The 21,154-nt window shown below is 40.0% G+C and overlaps 1 protein-coding gene across 2 annotated transcripts in view; it reads left to right on the forward strand.

The window, feature by feature from the left end:
* SNX9 (sorting nexin 9) overlaps window positions 1-21,154 on the forward strand; it is an 844,750-nt gene that overhangs the window by 355,239 nt on the left and 468,357 nt on the right. For both annotated transcript variants that reach the window (XM_069235304.1, XM_069235305.1), the window contains 2 exons: window positions 5,047-5,182; window positions 18,832-18,979. In XM_069235304.1, the coding sequence (XP_069091405.1) occupies window positions 5,047-5,182; window positions 18,832-18,979 (284 nt within the window). The remainder of the gene's footprint in view (window positions 1-5,046; window positions 5,183-18,831; window positions 18,980-21,154) is intronic.

The raw sequence follows: 21,154 nt of genomic DNA on the forward strand, positions 1-21,154 counted from the left end.
AACCCGCTGTAGCGGGCTCTACCGGCTATTAAAGGCCCGCTCCCGAGTTAAATGCCCGAGCCGAAGGCGAGGGCATTTAACAAGGGAAAGGGCCTTTAATAGCCGGTAGAGCCCGCTACGGCGGGTTCTAAGGCTATTAGAACATTCTGCCACTCAGGGCAGAATGTTCTCTTAAAAAAACCAAATTGCTCACGGAGCCCGAGGGGATTAGAATCCCCTCGGGCTCCGTGAGGCTTTGTTCACAGCTGCTGCTGTGAACAAAGCCCATTGGAATGTTGGCGCTGCGGGCTTTTACCGGCCAGTAAAAGCCCGCAGCACTCCATTGTTTTCAATGGAGCCCCCAGCATTCCAATGTTCTAATACAAATTTGCAAGTATTATACACGTGTTTTTCACCATTAAAATTGTGCACTTTTCAATTACATACTTTTAAATTTGTGAAATGAAGAAATTCACGTCTTCATTCAGATACTATACTGTTACCAAGATTTACATAGCAGTCAGTTTTCTAAAGAGGAACTTACCATAATATGGTCTGTTCAAGGATACAGGTTGTGTATGTGTAAATAAAATATATAGTGGTAGTAGACGGATGAAGAGCTACCAAGGGTCCTCAAGGTTTATGAATTCATGTCCATCTATGATAGTTAAGAAAGCCATTGTGGTGCATTAGTTTTTCTCAAATTATGTCAAGTTAATACTTGATTAAACACCACATTAAAATATCACCAGTGCACCATTTCACTTTCCTACGTTTATGAAAGTCTGTAACGGGTCAGCTAAAATCCCCAGAGTTAGTTGCACAATGGCAGATTAAGGCTTTTGCTCGGTTTCCTTTGTCTCCATGTAGGAGAAAATTTTAGCTATTTTTATCTTCAAATTGGCCAGGTAATGAGAATGGGAAATATTTGTAGGTCAGAAAAACACCATGAATCTTTCCTTATTCTGGTGGAAAGTGCTGTTGAATATAAACTTTGCATTTTAGACTTCGTTTGACTAATAGGTGGTGTCATGTGCAACCTGTACTTGTCCCTTTTGTAGACACTTGTACACATTTTGTAATTCTCTTTGAGAGTTAAGACCCCTCACAATTAAAGAGATCACCTACTGTTTTGGTAGCCTCATGGGCATGCTTGGACAAGTTACTGTCTCATTTTTTTTTTCCTGTGAAGTAGTTTCTTCGACAGATCAACGAAGAGAATATTGCGTTCTTTTTTCCCTTCTGTCATTGTGTGAATAAAATTATTTAACCATTTCCTGATCCACTCGGTACGAGTATTCATGGTTTAACTCCAAGGAATTATATGATCAGCGGCAAATTGTTGAACAAACCTACAAGGTAGGCAGCTTGCTAATAATGCATGTAGTCAAAAACACCAGATCCATATCAATATGAAATCCTGTCATTTCACCTTCTCCTGATAGGTGCAGACACAGAATGTTCTTGTGTGCTGGCAGGAAGCAGACGAGGTGGTTGAGTGTGGAAAGTGAGGGAAATAGTGCATGGTGGGGCATTTCGGACTCTACAGGAGTTCCAATATGGATTCTGTAAACATTTCAATAGGTGAATCCCCCGGCATGAAATAAAGCTTATCTGCTAAACTTCATGGTCTTTTCTGAACGACTGGCGGAGTGCTCTACAAGGTGGATTGAAGGTATATCAGGACATTTGTTTGTTAGAATTTTATAAACAACTGTAGTTTGGAACAACTCTAGCAATCTTTTCAGCAAGTTATAATTAGCAAAATAGTAAGTGTTGGTCTTGAGAGGAGGAAGGAACTTCAACATCTTTTAGGTAACTACAGAAAGGGATTATACAGAACTCACTTTAATTTTAATAGCTGGCATCTCGAGAAGAAGTGAGTCAGTGCAGCACAGGGAACCAGTGCCTCCAGAGACAGTAATTTTACCCTGCGAATATCATTTTGAGTATGTCATATCAGTTGATTTATTCATTTGGCTTTAATCAAGAGTTAAGGTATATTAATCAGAAATGGAATCATATGGTCACATTTCTTCTCACTAAACACTTTCAGCCCTACTGTTAGAGGTACAAATGAATTTTCTAAATCGTCTTCAGAAGAGATTTTCTATAGTCTTGCTTTGTCACTACAAGTGACTATCATAATTTTGAAATCCAGTTCAAAGATATGAAATTTGATGTAACCTCAGTTGTGACTAAGTTCTTGGTAGGTTATTAATGTGTGATGAAAGATTACATGAGTCACTTACAGTGCTGCTGAGCAGGAGCTCTTTCAAAAGGTGACAGGGCTCTATCTCCTTTGAACTTGTGGTTTTCCCACACCCCATTTGGAAGTGGGCGCATTACCAAGTTTCCGATGGCAGAGCCTCAACTGGCTCTTCAGTCAGACATCCTTGACCCAGAAGCCTGTCAACTTCAAATCTACTGGAGCTCAGTTGTGGTAGTGGCCCCACCTTGTTTAAGTGTGGATACACTTCCATCACAGAGATCCACCGTGGGTGGCGGTCCTGTTCCAGGGGGGCCATAAGCTGCTCCTAATTGACACCATAAGAATACCATCAAGATCTGAGCACATAAATTGATCAATGACTTGCAATCAGAGAAGTACAGGAAGTCCCAGAATTTGCCAAGTGTTTTGCAGGATTACCTTTCATGAGATGTGTGAGAATACTTAAATAGAAAAACAATGTCTTAAGGAGCAGAAAAGCGTTTGGTAAAGATGACTGATGTCAGAATAGGTGTGTGGTAAGAAATTCTAGATTTTTAGAAGATCCCAAGGGGTGAGTGCAAGCAAGACGCCCTGTAATGCTCCTTATGCTAGAGGTCTTTGACTTGAGAGGGAGTTTCCTATTATTTGGAATGTTCTAGAGACAGGTTTAAATGTTTAGTGTGGATCATGGCAAACTCAAAAGGATTCATTAATAAATATATACATAGATAGCTACGTACCTACAGAGGCTTTTGATCAGGCCTCTGGGTTGTTCAGTTGTTATTCACATATTGCTTTCGCCCATCTTGGCATACAGTATGGGCAGTGGATCAGTTCATTTTAGCAATAGGACATTTTGGGTCGGTTGCATTGTCAGTGATGTGATTTTGCATAACCACTTGTGCACATCCATTGTCAGTGGTGGGTGAAAACCTCTTTCTTTCCATTTTTTAAGCCTTTCAATTTTCCCATTCATCCTTGTATTTTAACTGTGGCTGCAGGTTGCAGTAATGCAAATCCAGAAGTACCTTTCCTTTTCAGCATTTTGAATCTTATTTTCCAATGATGTATATTAAAACCAAAAAGTATAACTGCCTTTTAGAACACAAATGTGCTATTTTTAAATTAAAACAACATTTAATTGTTATTTTTTCAAACGTTTGCTTTTTTATTGTAAACAGTTGGCTGGCCCGTTTAGGTGGTGGCATTCTACCTTATTTTTTTTTATTTTTTTTATTTTTTTTGTGGCATGGGCTTACAATAAAAATAATGAAAAATACACATTGCACCTCCTTGGCAATTTTCGACCTAGTGGCTTTGCCAATGCTTGTTATTTGTGGTAATCAATCGGTTAAATATGAGGAGACCCAGTTCAGTACTATTCCATCTTTATCCATATGGCATTTTGGAGTACCCATTGGCATCATTTGGATCACTCTATCAAATGTTGTTGATACAGTCAAGGAGAATAAGTTGACCGAAGCCACCAGATTCTGCAGTGAGTAAGGCATCATCCACTACATTTACAAGATTGTCTCTCCACATTTAAATCCTGATTAGACATCGTCTAGGCAGTTCATTCCTTAATGTTTGTGTTTGTTTATTTACAAAGCCTAATATTGTTTGCCAGACATTGGCGCTGTGACTGAGCAGAAATTATTTTGTAGAGCCGTATTAAAGTTGGTAGGTTTTTTTAACAGAAGGGAACTCTAACCGCTTGTTGGCAGTCTGTGACTTCTCCCTGGATGAAAGAGGAGTTAATCAAATTAGTTCAGGTGGAGGACAAGGTGATGACTAATTTCTTTGACGAAGTTCTCTGCAATTAGGCCAGTAAAGTTGTTAGAAGGATTCAAATGTCATACATGGATATTGTTGATTTTTGTTTTTTTCTTCCAAACATGGCTAGATTCTTATAACTTACAATTGTTTCAGTTTCCAGCTGAGTATTTAATGTGAAGTTTAGTAGTTGGGTTAGTTATTTATTTACATGTTCAGTTATGTTGAATGTTTTTTGAAGAGTCAAGTTGAGTTGTAGCAAAATCGGATTTGGTTTAAAAAAAACTTTTCTTGTATTTTTCCTCTTCCTTCTAAGAGTTTCAGGAGTGAAACTAGAGGGATACTTACTCTCTTCATTTACGTCATTATTGGCCCAGCAGCAGTACATTTCGTTTTCTAAAGACTATAGTCATTTATATTATAAGACACAGCCTTATTGTAATAGGAGAATATGAAGCTAACATTTGAGTTGGAGAAAGAAGAGATGCTCAGGGTATAAATCGTAATGTTAAAATGTTTAGTATTTCTGTTCATTTAGTTTTCCATGAAACATACCTTTATAGAACAGGAGTGATAATGGTATTTGGGGATGATTAGATGAGGTAACTGTAACCAGTTCTTATGCAGAGATTTGTCTTTGACAAGTAGAAGGTATAAAATAAAACACCAAGCATGCATAGAAGCTGAGCAACAAATAGTCAGGTCAGTATAATGAAGCAACAAAGTGGTGGCCTGGGGGAGAGCAGTATTATCATTGTCTTCCCAACTCTTTTAGTACAGTAATATTGGAGAGGTCATTTCTCCTCCAAATGCACTTGTGGTTCCTGGGAGCACCACCTACTGTATTTGTGAATACTATTCAAGCAGAAGTGTATGTGACTTGTAGTGTCGATCTGTTTGAAACCAACCTCTTATGCAGTTCCGTAAAATAAAACAATATTAGATTATTTTGTGACACTGAACATTAGAATGCCACTATTTTAAAACGTCTGTCTAAATGTTAAACGCCATTTTTTATAACCTTGTTTGATCTTTGCTGATTTGTTAAGTTATATTCACACCTCTGTCTATCATTCTAGGTCAGCAGTTCTGGAGATCCTTGGTCAAGCTGGAACCCAAGTGGAACAGAAAGTACTCAGGGGCAGAAAAGCACCACTTCGAACAACTGGGATGCATCTGCTTCATATGGTCATCCACAGGCCTATCATGGCCCAGGTAAAATTCATATTTTCACAACCTTCGCAGAATAACTATTACATCAGTAATTAGTTGTAGACTTTCTTTTGTCACAACCTGTCAGGTGATGAACACAGGTGGTACAGAGGATCACATTTAAAGCTGTTATATTGAACCATTTCCAGTCCTCCCTACAATAGAAAGGGGATACATGTTCTGAGTTCAATTTTGGATTGTTTACGTTCTCTGCTGGTTTTAAAATCTTGACCTCTGTCATGACTTTTATAGAGTTGGCACTACTATCCTGACAATGAGCAAAACTAAAATCCTGGTTTAAAATTGTGTACACATAGTTTGGTTCATTAGCACAAAATGTTAATTTGTTATGTCTTTTCAAATACAGAGTGCCAGTATTACCACTACTGCTGGGGGGGGGGAGGTAGGGGTGGCCCATATGCTTTTTTCTGTGCCTTTGAAATGTTACAAGTGGACAGGTTTTCAGGAACTGAGCCACTGCATTCAGTTAGTATCTTGAATTCAAGATGAAACGCCAGGAAAATGCAGCTAGTGGCAACCTGATCACTCTCAAGGCAGCCAATCCCACTCTCGCTTTACCGGACAAAGAACAAACAACCCTTGCCTTCTCACTTTAACTAAACATCTGTCTTACTTAACTCCACAACCTTTAACAAATGAAACAGTGGCATGTGCAAACACCTCTAAAGAGACCGTTATCTTCGACTTGCCTTCGCTCGACAAACTACATTATTGGAGGTAATTTCTCCTCCAGCTGCACCAATTGATATGTGGATGATCGGTCTTCTGTCTCGAACTAAGAATAAACAGGATTTCCCAGGTGCCATGCATTCAGGGATAGGGAGATTGGGAAAACGTACTTGCTTGCATTGGCCTTGTATGGTACGCGGTAAAATATGTGCTTAACAAATGTTTGTCACTATAAATAAAGCCCAAATCCATCTGACGGAGTGCACTGTGAAAATATCAAAAAGGGTGAGGCCTACTTGTGCGTTTGATGTTGGTGCGAAGGTGCAGAGCCAATGCTGAAGATGTGATAGCACAGCAAAGACGATTTGAGGACGGTGATCCTGCACCACACAGGGTGATGCAGAGATATGGACCGGGGTGAGGCAGCGTTTTGTCAGGCTGCAAAATGCGATAGCACCGTGCAAGAATTTAAAATAGTCTCTAGGCTAAAAGAATGCTTTGAAGTTATACATGTGGTGCCCAGAACCATAGCCATGAACAATACTGTAGCCAAAATCACAGATAATAAAAATTAGACTTTAACCGACCTAGTTCATATGGCACCAAACTGCTTTATTATTGGTCTATTGATGATTGATGTAGGAAGTAAAGCAATTCACATGTAATATGCAAATACCACATATTAGCAAATGTTTCAGATTCAAAAGTATGACGAAGAACAAAGGTCTTAGTAATTTAAGTAGATACTGAGGGGTTTACATTATGGGCCATTCTGGAATAATAGCATGTTTGAGTTCACTTTGACTTTCTTTTTTAGACTGTCACTTTCTTAGTGCTTGACTGGAAAAGGCATGGTTCAGGGTTTTGGTTGTTTTTGCTTTTTGGATTTGCTTCTAGTGTCTGTTACTGTTTTTGGAAAGCAAAGTTTATTCTTATACTATCCAGGAGCCCTTAACAATATCTAAAAGTATGAAAAAAGTATACTGAAACAATATACGAGGTTATATTAATGGCAATAGTGTGCTTTACCAGATTGGATTAATATACAATATCTACATTCAAAAGGTTGGATGACGGTTCACCACAGCAAGAGCCCGCACTTCCTGTTTTGTTTTCTAGTCTGCAAATTCTGCAAAATAAGGGTGAAAAAGGGGTTGAATATGCTTCATGAGTGTCTTTGCAGCAGCTGTTGGTAACCCAGTGTCCTGGGCCAGTCTTCTTTGGTCATGTATGCTGGATGGAAGAACAGACCATTCTGTAACTTCTGCTGGACATAGGCTTAGAAGGACCAGTCTCTACGGACACTATCCAGCAGTGTAGATACAACTAGATAGCATTTACCTTCTTTTTCTCACAGATTTATTTTAATAGTTTCCTATTGAGTGAGAGAAGCATAAGATGTAAAATAGAGGGAAGAATTATGCAGACAAGCAAGAAGACAAGGAGTTAGCTGGCATCCAAATAGAGGTGACAAAGGTGGGTTTTCAAGGCATTCTGGAGAAGAGAAAGTAGGGAGCAGCTTATAAGTTGACACAGAGAGAGTTCCAGAGGTTAGTTTCTGTGCCTGGGTAAGGCTGATTCACTTTTGAAGCACTTTTGAATCAGGCGAGGGGGATTTACCCTTTGAAGATTAGGTTCTCGAGAGATACCTAGAGGTTTGTTTAGGTTTAATGCTTTGAAGGCAAATCAGCAGATGCTAGATCCGGACCTTGCTTCAATGGGGAGCCAGTGTAATTGTCTTAATATAGGAAGAATATGCACAAACTTGCCAGTAGAGATTAAACTTTCTGCTGGTCCTAGAGCAGCTTTCAGTGAGCTGTGATATGGTGCTGGTTTACTTATGCCAGGAAGACATTTCTGAAGTCTAGACACAAGTCAATTAAGGTGTAGTGGCATATTTTAGTTAATTAGGGGTTTGTAATTCTTCATTGTGAGCGAAGATGGATATTGGCAGATTGGGTAATATGTATGATGTGGGGAATGAGGTAAAGTTTAGAATCTAGTGTGAAATCCAGTGAATTAGTAGATGAGGAAGTTGAAGGTGATAGATCATCAACCTAGAGCAAATTTAAGAGATTGGGATCAAATGTGTTGTGATGTTTGGTGATCATTAGGAGATGTATGCTTTTGTGGATAAAAGACTGGTGGAGATCAGAAGACCATCCTTCGAAAAAGTAGTTTTCAGATAAAGATGCACATCTTCAGAATATTCATGAATTGTATCTCCAGATACTTTCATGATCAAACTCAGCATTCAAGAGAGAAGGTGGACAAGGGTGATGCTATTATAGAGTCGTGCCATCCCCACAAGATAGTTTAGCCCTTTCAGAGGTGTGATTCCAGGTTTACCAATTGACAGTGATTACCTTAGAATGTTGAAAAACAACCTAGGACTGGCCCTTCCTTAGTGGTGCTATAGGTTCTCAGCAGCCCTCCATGATCAACCATGTCAAGTGTTGGTGACAGGCCAAGCATCACTGTGTTTTCAGAAAGCTCGTAGAGCCCTGGTCCATATCTTTTGAGGACGTTTGTCCTGTCTGCTTAGCCAGTCTTTAAGAAGAAAGAAATGTTTTAATCATTGGACATTGTAGTTACCTCAGAGATTGCGACTCCTCCCTGGACAGTTAGTGTGATGTCACACACTATATACGAGCTACAAAATCAGTGGTGGTCTAATGCCTTCCCTCTTCATAACCATTGCAGTCACACTGCTGTGAAGGCAATATAGAGCCATGCACTGGCATCCAAAAGGCTGGTGGCGGCAGGCAGTAGCCATACTTGTCTCTACATCCTCAGTGCAGCATTTACCCTTGGTCAACCACATACATTCAGCAGTGCTGGGTAGGCTGACCTTGTCCTCTTAAGCAGGAAGAAGCTGTATGTGTGGCTATCTGACTGCATCACGAAGAAGGCTTTTTGGTAGGGAGGTTGATTATGGTTCCCTTGCTCCTCACCCTGCCCTTTGGTAAAGGTTCCTGACCATATATAAGAATGTTGAAGACTAGACGCTGAGAAGGGCTGTTGAGTTTCCTTCTTGATTATCCAAGGAAAATGAGGCTACTCCCAGAAGCCATGGTGCCACTCGGAAGTTAATAATACAGGTGGAAAGTATCAGGTGTCTCCTCAAGATGGGTCCCAGTTAGGAGGAAAAAACACCAACGTCCTTGGCAATCTTGTAGCTCTTCATTTAAAATGAAGATTAACACAAAAATTTATGATAAAGCACAAACCCCCCTTGACGACATGGTAAAGGAACGAGCCAAACAAAGGCTACCAGAAGTAGTTTCAGGCAAAGTCCAACTGCAAGAATGAAAAATCAGGAACGGAAATAGTAGCAAGGTGTAAAGAAAGCAATTAAAAATGAAAGGACTAATGTATTGCAATGCACACATTACTTGTAAATTCCTCCTTATATGCGAATTAAACAGAAACTGATATCACAGGAAAGGACTCTACTTCATCTTGAATTGGGAACCGCGGATAGAATTATATGGACACAGTATCATCTTGGAAAGAGCAATTTTAAAGGCTTGTCCACACCGCTTTCTGGGCAGAAGACGAATTAGCAAATTTTTGACATATCATTTGCCCAGCGTTGAGCTTTGCAAGGGTGACTGAGCGGGAAAACGCCACTGACGCCTTACCTTACTCCCTTGCTGTCTTTGACTCCTTTTTACCATGAACAGTAACTGTCATACTGTGCCCCATATTTACTGTGTAATAGTTCTAAATCTGTATCATTTTGCTGCCTGTATTTTTTTCGCTTTAGTTGTCACTCACATCCAGAAACCCTTCCACATTATAGCTACATATGACCCCTTTGCTATTCTTATGTACATTGTTAGGGGCTAAGTTCGACATTTTTTTGTGACATACTTTTGCTTCTTAATGATCCCAGTCACCCAGCTCGCACCCCCTGGTTAGGTTGTATCTATTCATTCCATTAAAGTCCTTTTATGGTCACTTAAATGTTATAATCTGGGTATTTCGAACTGTGCTCGATCCATATATCTAAATGTATTTTGTAGGTATCCATCTTGTAGCCACTTACACTGCCAGAATAGTTTTGTTCCTTCTAACATGCGGTGCAGAAGTGTCGGGCAGCAGTATCACAATGCAGTAGGGAAGGAATATGTTAGGATGAATTGCCTGATTGTTTTTCTGCATTATTTTGGGTACCCAGTCTCTTGTGGAGACGTTTAGGGGAAAAGAGGTAAGTCAATTAGCAGCAATTCCATTGGAATTATTTCCTTAATAGAACAGTTTGCGTAGTTTTTTCACGTTTTTCATTTTAGATTTCATGCTTTTCATTTTTGATTGTTTGCTTGTTTCCATCTTATCATTTGCTGACTAATAAAAGCGATTAAAGAGATGATGTGATATAAATGTAAACGTCTATGGCAATAACATGTCTACTCGTCTTGGGAGATAGACCCCTTAGGGATTCAGTAGCAATTTTCTTAGAAGATTGATCTCAGGGTGGAGTAACAAGGCTACAATAATGTGGGCATTGAAGGTCTAATAGTCTCAAACTATGTAGTGAAGCAGAACACATCGCAGACCTCACATAGGTATGGCTGAAGCTCACATGTTTGAGACTATATGTGCAAGAAAAAAAATTAACTCTTTTTGGTGAAAGAGCCGCCTTTTCATCATGTTTCATTAGGGAACAACCCTAAAGATCTATTTGCCTTAGGTGAAAGTGCCAAAGTACTCTATTTTCCAGCAAGTGATATCACACGCACCGAGCCCACACAAGTAATATAAAGAAATCTAGTTCCATTTTATTATAATTCATGTGTCCATTTCGGACTCCAAGGAAAAACTTAAGTTTGAACTAAAAGTGAAAGGTTTTTAAACAAGTACCGATATTACCTTGCTAAACACATTAAAACTTAGCACTTTTCACTGCTACTAACTAAATTAAGTGCACTTATTGTATTTTTTTAAAGGTAACGTTTTTGTCTATTAAAAGTGAGGAATTCCATGTGTACATTTTTGAGCAAATTATCACATGGCGTCTTCATGATATATATTCATCACAATGGTTTTGTAAAAATACAAACATCGACAATATGAATAAAAAATGAGAACAAAAACAATGCATAGAAGTATGGCACTGAATTCTTGTATAACTACCAGACAGCATTCTTGTGTGTCAAAGTGGCCTCTGGTTCCACTGAGATAACCACGTTTTTCTAGGATGGATAGTAGTTGAGGAGTAAATAACAAAGCTACTTCATGTCCTAAACTCTCTTTTTAGGAAAATACTCAGTGATCACACGTTTTATGAGAGATAATTGCAACACTCAAAAGGATAGACTCGAAGCGTAGTTCCAGAATGAACAAGTCAACCATAATGTCCTTATACCAGAATAATCTGATAAAGATTCAGGGCACAATAATTAATATTTTCAAAAAGCCTAGACTAAAGAATTGCTAACCAGTTGTTTTATATCTTTTAGTAATACTCTATTTCTATAATTGTTAATCTGTAGAGATTCCTGTGAGAAACTGTCAGCCATTTTCCTACACCCACATACAATAATCTAACGGAGTAAGGATCAGCATAAGAGATTAAGGATGATGTAGGAGTTATTTACATCCTGAAAAAAGCTCCCGACCCTGGGAGGTACGAAGGAATAACTGAAAAATGTAGACTAAAATTATGACGTGTTACAGGGGAGTGATTGGCCTTTATTGTTGCCTTTTTCAACTAGTGCCTATAGTTTTCTATTAAGGAATTAACTGTCTACCCAGGGACACAATTTCACCCTTGCACCTTGACCCCTAAACAAATCTTTCATAAAGAGCTAAAGGTGAGAACAGTTTCAGTTTAAGGAGCAAAACAATGATGAAGCGTGACATATAGTGTGGATGAGATGTTTGTGTCCTTTTTTTGAGGAACACACACATAATTGATCAGCACCCAGTTTGGTCTCTAATTCTGGAATATGAGATTTTAATTTTCCTGCCTTAGAACTTCTGTACCATTTTATAATAATAACGATTGATAGGGAATGCACAGTGTTACGTTATTATGCAATCTTCTTACTCTCTCCCATGAACTGTAAGTTGTCACAGACGGAGCGTGGCCTTTCGGGCACAGGGCTGCTTGCCCATTCCAAACAGGAATGCAATAATGTCTTGCACTCTTCTCAATGACAGAATTTTCAGTGCTAATTCACATTAGCAATCACTCAGTAGCAAGGGGGGGGGGGGTATGTAGAATAGCATGATGTCTATTTTTATACCGTTTACTTTGTTTTCATTTGCCACCAATTATGCTTATTTGGTACCAAATGTTTGAGCTGGTGAAAATGTGAGGGTAACCCAAAAAATGTACTATGGTCTCTGGCAGGGAATGTTCATTCTTAATGTGAATCTCTTCTAGATTGAGAGAGATTGGTAGGAAACCACATGTTGGTTTTCCCACTCAGGATGGGAAGGTGGTATACTTATACTGCATGGGTTCTGAGGAAGATCCAGCAGATGTGGCCAGATTGAACTGGTATGTGATGCCTCACTACCGCCTCAGACCTAGCAGTATAAGGTTGATCAACACCCAAATTGGTGAGGGTGGGGACAGTGAGCACTGGCATTCATGGCACTGGACTGTGCAGTGCATTGGATCCTCTAAGACAACTGAGACTTTCTATAAAGAGCACTGAAGTAAAAAAAAAAACTCTTCAGGGAAATCTTCGATCCTTAACTGTATCTCCCTAGGACAACCTCACTTTTTTCGGACAAGGCCTCTCTGCCATGTACTGGCTCATTTGGTTTAATAACCCAAGGCTTTGGTGACATGTCAATACATTAGAAATAAATATATTCGTAGGCTACTCATTCTATAATATGTCCGTTTTATTCTGTGTAGGTTTCTGAGGATAAGTGGTTTTCAAACTTTCCACAAGAGGTGAAGTTTCACATTTTCACATTTGTTGTGGGTTTGCTCTCCAATTAGAAGCGATGGAACTTTCATGAACTCCTGTTCTTGTAGTGCTGGGTACATTGGAAACATCCTTAACAATTGGAAATCTGTTGCTGTTGACCCGTTACTCAGAGAAAGGAAGATAGATGATTTGGGTCTGTGGGTTTTCTCCAACCTATGAAGCATGACTGCATGATTTTATATACTGAAAAGATCGGACAGATGCTCATCTTTTTCCGATTGAGCTGTCTATGTGACTTAGGGCTATTTTGTCCCATTGTTGGACAACCTTCTTAAATGCAAATAATCATGTGTCCATGATTGTAATCAGTTACACTCCAGATCAGGGGAACGATTCTGGCACAGTATAACCACTGTGATATTAAAAATCCTATTTGACTAATAACTTTGTTTGTTTCATTTTGGTGCCTTAGGTGAAGCAATGTAAATAAATGCCATCTTAATTAGAAGATACAGTAAAGTGCAATATTATTAAATGATAATTTAGAAGCGAGTTGAGTGTTTCAAATAGTCATTCAAGCCTAATTATTGGAGGACTTGCTAACTGCAGTTGTTTTTTGTTCTTTTGACTCCTTGTGATACATATGATCTCTTCTGTTCCACATTTGTGTTGTATTAATAAGTTTAAAGGTGGAACCAGTTCTGTTCTAGAACTGGTAGGTTTTGAGTGAGAGTTGCTGAGTGAAGCTTGCCCAGGCTGGTTACTTTATACTTACTGGAATAAAGGAACTGTTCATCAATTTACATGTGCATAGAGAGCATTTATTTTACGTATGTATTGCTCAATTCATATAAATGGTGTTTACAAAAATACACATTCTCTCGATTAGTCTAGACATCTGTTGGAGATAACCATCTTCTCGCAAAACCCCATCAGCAGGTTTGTATAGAACGGCTTTGCCATGGTTTCGGAGTAATAAAATCTTGCTAAATATCAAATTGTTTTTACATACAAGGAATCTCATCTTTTAGTAGCATTTATGTTTGTTAGTGGAAGGAGGCTGTTGGGAATAGCTGTTTCTGCCATGTTTGGTACCTATGGCCTTATAATATTAAATACTTCTTAGACCTGGCATCCTTGGCGTGGTTACCCCTGTCTTTTAGCCTCTGCTTCCTGTGTGTTTGACTGTGTGCTGTACCTTGTTTTTGTTGGTTTTTGGTACTCTGGGCACTTTACCAATGCTGGCCAGTGCTAAAGTGCAAGTGCTCCCTGTGTAAATGGTGATTTACTAGTAAGTCCCTAGTAGAGTGCACTAGAGGTGTCTAGGGCCTGTAAATCAAATGCTAATCGTAGGCATGCAGCACCGATTGTGCCACTCTCATGAGTAGCCCTGTAAGCATGTCTCAGACCTGCCACTGCAGTGTCTGTGTGTGCAGTTCTGCACTGCCAGTTCAACCTGCCCAGTGTACCCACTTGCCAGGCCCAAACCTTCCCTTTTACTACATATAAGTGACCCCTAAGGTAGGCCTTAGGTAGCCCCATGGGCAGGGTGCAGTGTATTTAAAAGATAGGACATGTACTGGTGTGTTTTACATGTCCTGATAGTGAAATCCTACCAAATTCGGCTTTCACTATTGCAAAGTGTAATTCTATAATAGGTTAACATGGGGACTGCCTTTAAATATCTTTTAAGTGCAGTTTCTCATTCGTAACAGAGAGAGGTTTCGAGTCTGGGGTCTCTTAAGTCACAATTTAAAAGCACATCTTTTGATAGAGTTGGTTTTTGGATTGTCTGTTTGAAAACGCCAATTTTAGGAAGTGGGCATTTTCCTGCTTAACCATTCTGTGCCTCTGCCTGCCTGTGGAATCCATGTCTGGGTCAGACTGACAGTTGGGCTGTTTGTGAATTCCCTCTAGAGAGTGACACAAAGGGAGCTGAGGAGAGTCCTGCATATCCTGATGAGTCTCCTGGGCCAGAGTGGGGAGAGAGGAGCTGACCCACCTGAAAGGGCTGTGCCTGTCCTCATACAATGCAGTCTCCAGTTCCCTGAAGTGTGTCTGGGGCAGGCCTGGGCAAGGCAGGATCTTGTGAACAACAGAGACTTTCTTTTGAAGTTTGCCTACTTTAAAGGCAGAAATGAGTATAAGTAGTGGACCTAAAACCCCAGACTTTTAGAATACTTCTGGATCAAGAGGAATTTCTGCCAGGGAGAAGAGCTGGCGGAGGAGTACTGCCCCTTTGCTGCGTGTGCTTTGCTGGGTTGACCTGCAGTTGCTGCTTCTGCCTCAAAGAGGACAAAGACTGGACTTTGCTGTGTATCCTGCTTTTGAAGTTTCTCCAAGAGCTTGGACTGAGTTTGCTCCCTGTTCTGAAGTCTCAGTGCCATCAGGGACTTCAGCTGCCAGCACCTGGGTTCTCTTGCTGAGACCTCTACCATGCCAAGTTGTAACACATCTCGTGCCTGGGCCCTTGAAAGGAGAATCTGGTGAACCCAAGGTGAAAATATACGCCCTGGAGCCGAGCGTCGGAAAAAGCGATGCATCGCCTGCATTGTGTCTGAAAAAATCGAAGCATCGCCTGTAAAATCTATGCATTGCCAGCTCAGCATGAATTCATCGCTGCCGTGTATCCGGATTTTCCACGCATCATCCCTGGGTGTCAAAATCCGCAGCATCACCATGCAGACCTAAGGCGGCTTGTCCGGAAGTCGAAACAGCTCTTCCCTGCAAGGTAAGAGTCGACACATTGCTTGCCCACGGAGAAAGAATAGACGCATGGCCTCACTTGCGTGTAAGGAATCAACACATCGCTTGCTTTTCTGACGCACGCTCGCCCCTGCGGCTTTATTTTTGACACGTACCAGGTACTTTGTGCTAAACCAACTCATCCATTGATTTCTATGGATTAAAACTCTTTTTACTTTAAACATTCATATCTTTGCTTGTGTATGTTGGATTTTTGTAGTTTTGGTCTTGTTTGATTTAGATATATATTGGTTATTCGTCTATAAACTGGTGTGGAGTCCTTTTGTGGTTTTTTCCCTGTGTAACTTTGTGTGTTGGTACAAATACTTTACACATTGCCTCTAAAATAAGCCAGACTGCTAGTGCCAAGTTACCAAGGGGGTGAGCAGGGGTTATCCTAGATGTGTATCTCCCTACCCTGACTAGAGTGAGCGTCCTTGCTTGGACAGAGTGCAGACTGACTGGCAACCGGAGACCCCATTTCTAACAATCCTCTTTAATGGTAATGTTGGATTTGTGAATACAACTTTTAGGAAGTTGGCATTTTTTTCTGCTCTTAAACCCTGTGTGCCTGCTGCCTGCCTCCCATATACGTATATATCAGGGTTGAGTGACAGCTGGGCTTTGTGCATTCCTTGTAGACAGTCGCACATACAGGGAGCGAAGGTGTGCCATTTACATCCTGATGGCCCATAACCAGGCTGACTGTCCTTCCTGAGCTAGATGGGAGATAGGAGCTGACACTTGCTTCTGGATAGGGCTGTGCCTGTCCCCACACAGAGCTGCATAGCCCCCTGTAATGTGTCTGGATCTAGGGCAGGAACAGGAGGACCTATGTGCACTTCACGTCCCCCCTCTTTGCAGTCACCCCCTCTTCAAAGCACTACTGGGTATAACAACTGGACTTTTGATCCTACCAAATCAGTACACTTTTGGACTTGAGGATACTCTGCCAGGAAGAAAGACGTCTGTGCTGCTGAAAGAACTGCCACTCTACTGGAAGTCTGCTGGACTTTGCTGGACTCCAGCTTTGCTGTGTCTGCCCTTCTTCCTGCTGTCCTCCTTTCCTGGGAGTGAGAAGGATCTGGACCTGCATCTCTTCATCCCCAAAACCAAGTGACTCCAAGGGCCTGCTGGCATGCTTCCTTTTCTGAAGTCTCAGGGTCATCAAAAACTTCACTCCAACTCTGCTGCAGCTCCTTGACTCTGCCAACTGTGAGTCCTACCCTGCCAAGTGGTGTCACTCCAGTCCTGGGCCCTTGGAAGTGGGTTCTTCAGCTGCTTTCTGCTGAAATCGATGGAGTTGCCCCATTCGGAACCGCAACATCCACCTTGACGTAACACTTCACTGACTGTGCGACTCAGGATCAACGCATCACCACCGGCTCATGTCCTTTGCATCACTGACTGTGAGGCCCGACAATGATGCATCACCTTCATCGCAATGGTTCAACGCCACATCTCTGCTCGGAGATCGTCAACTTCGTGGCTCGATGATGATGCATCCTCAAACTGCGCAGACTGTAACAGACGCATCACCGTCACATCGCCTCCTCTGCACCTCGTATTCGATCTCTGACATTGACGCAACACTCCATCCAAGGTACCTTTTTAGCGGGACAGGGTTGGCATGTAGCCGGTGTGCGTTCCATCATGGTCGACCTGAACTTTGGACTTACCCCTCCCTGTCTAACATGAACAGATAGCCCCAATTGGCACTTTAAGTTTCTAAGCACTACATTTGCAGATATTCTTTACAAATTCATATCTTGATTTCTAATTATTCTACTTATTGGATTTTTGTTATTTTGGTCTTGTTTTTTTAAAATTATTTCTGTGTGGTGTTTTCACTGTTTTACTGTTTTAAGTGTTGCACAAATACTTTACACATTCCCTCTTACGTTAAGCCTTACTGCTCTGTGCCCAGCTACCAGGAGTTGAGCACAGGTTAATTTAGGGATTGTAACTGACTTCCTTCATTAGGATTGTGGTTCCTACTTGTACAGGATGCATACCTCTGCCAGTTAGAGACCCAGTTTCTAACAGAGTAATATAAACCATTCTAAAAGAATCTCAGAGCATTCAAGCCATATTGATGTTTGATACTGGCATATACATAATTGACATGAAGTGTTGCCAGTGTGTGAGGTGGCTACCAAGGCATGCTATCTGAGGAAACAAAACATAATTTGTGCCATAAACGTAAGAAGCCAAAGCTGTTACATAAATCGAAGGAGTGTCAGCATAAATTCAATGGCCTACCATGGATTTTAATCAGAGACGCTGCAGAGTGTTGCAGAGCATGTAGAAAGTAGGTATTGTAGAAAATTTATTTTTGGGTAATTCATCTCTGATGTTAGTAGACCTTTTCATAATCAAATGTACAGTTGTTCACCCAAGCAAGGTACATCCAAGCAACTCTTTAGATCTAGAATGACATTTTCTGGGCACCTTAATTTATTGCAGTGACCACTGTTGAACAGCTTTCTCTTCTACGAATCACAATAGTCTAGTCCTTGCCTGGCATCTTCATTGCTGTGCTAATCTTAAAATTATTGGCGTACTTTCAACAAAACTCCTGGTATGTTTGTTACTGTGTGACATCTATTTATTGCCGCCATCTTACACTAGTTGCTTAATTTATTTATGCAGCTTTACAAACTACTGAGGAGTTTGCCACCTTCACTTATTTGACTCATCAGAAATAATGTTTTATATCTCAATATCATCTGTCTAGAAGACAGTTATAACATCAGTAGCCTCATAGCCCTCAAGTTGTTGCAAGGTTTCTTAGATTTGGAATCAGCCTTTTGCTTACTGGAGCATTCCTCTTTACTGGTTCTTCAGCTTTGTATGATTTTTTTGTTTTGTTTTTTGTTTTTTATTTCTGCAAAAGTTTAAAAAAATCATTTTTTTAACTTGTTTGTTAAGCTTTTGTTATTTAGAGCAAGGTTTATTCCTTCTTAAACTGTTGGGAAGCAGGATTCCCAAAATATTGCAAAGGAGGAAGCTCACGAACTACACTTACCTAAATCACGACAGTACATTTGAATTTCTGTCTAATATGTTATAAAAAGAAAAAGGTTAATTATCTGAATATATTTTCAGTCAAAGTGAAACTCTACCTTGTATGTTTTCGGAACTGTTAATTCCATTTTAGGTCCTGTATTGTTATATCACTTCAGTCTTCTTTCTCACGTGCATGTGGGGAAGTGGTAGTCAAGAAATGCTCTACCATTTACATGAAACTGCTAATACCAAATCTATTTTATGAACACAACCTCTGGGAGTATTTTGTTTTATATCTTTTCATTATTTTCTCAGCTTCAGTGGACGATGATGAATGGGATGATGAATGGGATGATAATAAATCATCCCCACCTGGTTACCTTGGCTACAAGGAGTCTGAGAATCCGGAGGGCGGAGCCTCTCAACGTGCACGTCCCACATCAATGAAAATTCCGCTCAACAAGTAAAGCATTCAAATATTTGTGTATGCATGTACATGTGAATTCCTATTATTTGGTTGGCAATTGGTATTTCGTAAGCTGGAGTGGTTTTCTAACTCTTATTTGATGTCATACCCTCTGTGGACTACTTTCCACTATTCAGAGAAATTATAATGTGACATCATCCTTATGAATTAGGTATTTCAAACAATATAAGCAATGGGAAGCCTATATTGTGGTCTGTTCTATTTTATAGTATTTACATTTTTAAGCCATTTATCCGGTGTCTTATTTATCATGTTGCCATCAACCCCCTTGTATGCATTTATAGAACCATTGTCCATGGATGCTTTGTAACCCTAGGTGGATCATCTTTTTCTGTTCACCAGCTCTATATTTCCGTCTTTCATTCTATATGTGTATTATTATACATATAAATGTACTCACATTTGACATCTTTATTCATAGGAAATGTAATTTCTTATATTGTTTTCATTTCATTTTCTGCAGCAAGTAGTAAACACAACCCTAGAAAGTTTTTGAATTAGGTAACTTAAAGTCGGTATTATTATTCATCGCACAGCTACTGCGGTGTATCCAAGATGCCGACCAGATCGGATGTACCTTGAGAAGCTCTGATCTATTGTCTCTGATTTCAGGATCCTGGCAAGTGAGATCCTCATCTGATATGCTTGAAGGGGTGTGTGGGGTGACCTGTGCACATTGCAAGGCAGATTTCTGGGACAAATTACCTACCTCAGAGCAGCTTGGAGTGCAGCACGAGCAGCTTGTGTGCAGTCGGCAGGCCCCTGGAACTTTTGACGCAGCAGCTTTGGAGCATGATTTGGGTCCGAGAACAACTGCTTCCTCCTTCGTTCATCATTAGTGCAAACTGACCCAGTACTTAAACGGTGGGTGCTACCTACCCTTCCATAACCTGAAGAAACCCAGACTGCTTGGGCTGCCCAATTCAGTGATGGAGCACAGAGTGCACATTGGGACCACAAGGAGTAACCCATAGACATCACCCCGTGGTCCTCAAATCTCCAGAGCTACTAAGCAGCGGGAGGGAATCTCTTCTACTACACTGCACGCAATTAAACTAAATAATTCGCCTCTGTACGACGCTTGACTGTCCGAAACTCTCCTTCATTTTATTGTACGACACTCCTATTAACGAAACCGTAATAAATTACACTCAATACCATGATTTGAAACACATTTTTATGAAAACATTAACAAAATTTAAATTCCATAAACAAACACAGATAACTTATAGTTAGGAACACTTTAGTTTCTATAGTGAAACCATACCTAAATTACACAAACTTGTTATATCCAGTTGCTCCACTCACACACTTCCCGTAGGAAACATGAGTTGTACGCTCCATAATGATACCAGAACCATACTATATTATTTCGTCTGCAAGCACTTACGCATTTTGGATACCAAAGCCTTGCTCAAGGAGTAGAGAAACATAGGTAGGTAGTAGGTTTTATTGTTGTTCCAAACCGATTGCAATATTCTTAAAGTGGAAATAGGTATGGAAATGTTTTTATAATTTTCTATTTATTTATTTAACCAATTTACACAGTTGCGCTGTAGTATCTAGCACGTGCTGGGTTTTTTGCAAAATGTTTCCTTTTTTTGTAATTTTTTAAAAGTAATGCAGTAATTTTAAGGTATTACTGCAGTACGGTATATAACTTTTTTGACACAATTAAACATGTAAAAAAAAATAAAACTTGCAAAGACACCGTAGTACACTATATTTGTGAAATATTGTGTATTAGTGTTTTTCAATTTTTATATGTAATTTTTTCTTTTTTAAGGTACCACAGTACTTTGTAATATATATATATTTTAACTATATAAGGACCTTTAATTATATTTTTCTACCTATTATTATTGAAATAAAGAGGTAATAGGTCGGTAAACATGTCAAACCTAATACTTACCTATATTTATGACCCTACCCTGGAACACTGGCAGAGTGGACTTAAAACAACATGGCTGCCTGTAAGTTTTGTAAAGACAGTCATCATCCAGTTAGATAATAACTTGACATCGCTATGTACTGCGGTACTACCTGAAAAACTACTGCTCTAACAGATGTCGCTAAGTTTCAAAATGCTCATAACTCCAAAAATATTTACCCTTTCTAGTCGCAACCACAAAAAGGATCATCTACACTCCA

Source organism: Pleurodeles waltl, chromosome 5 (genome assembly GCF_031143425.1).
Source record: "Pleurodeles waltl isolate 20211129_DDA chromosome 5, aPleWal1.hap1.20221129, whole genome shotgun sequence".
NCBI lineage: Eukaryota > Metazoa > Chordata > Amphibia > Caudata > Salamandridae > Pleurodeles > Pleurodeles waltl.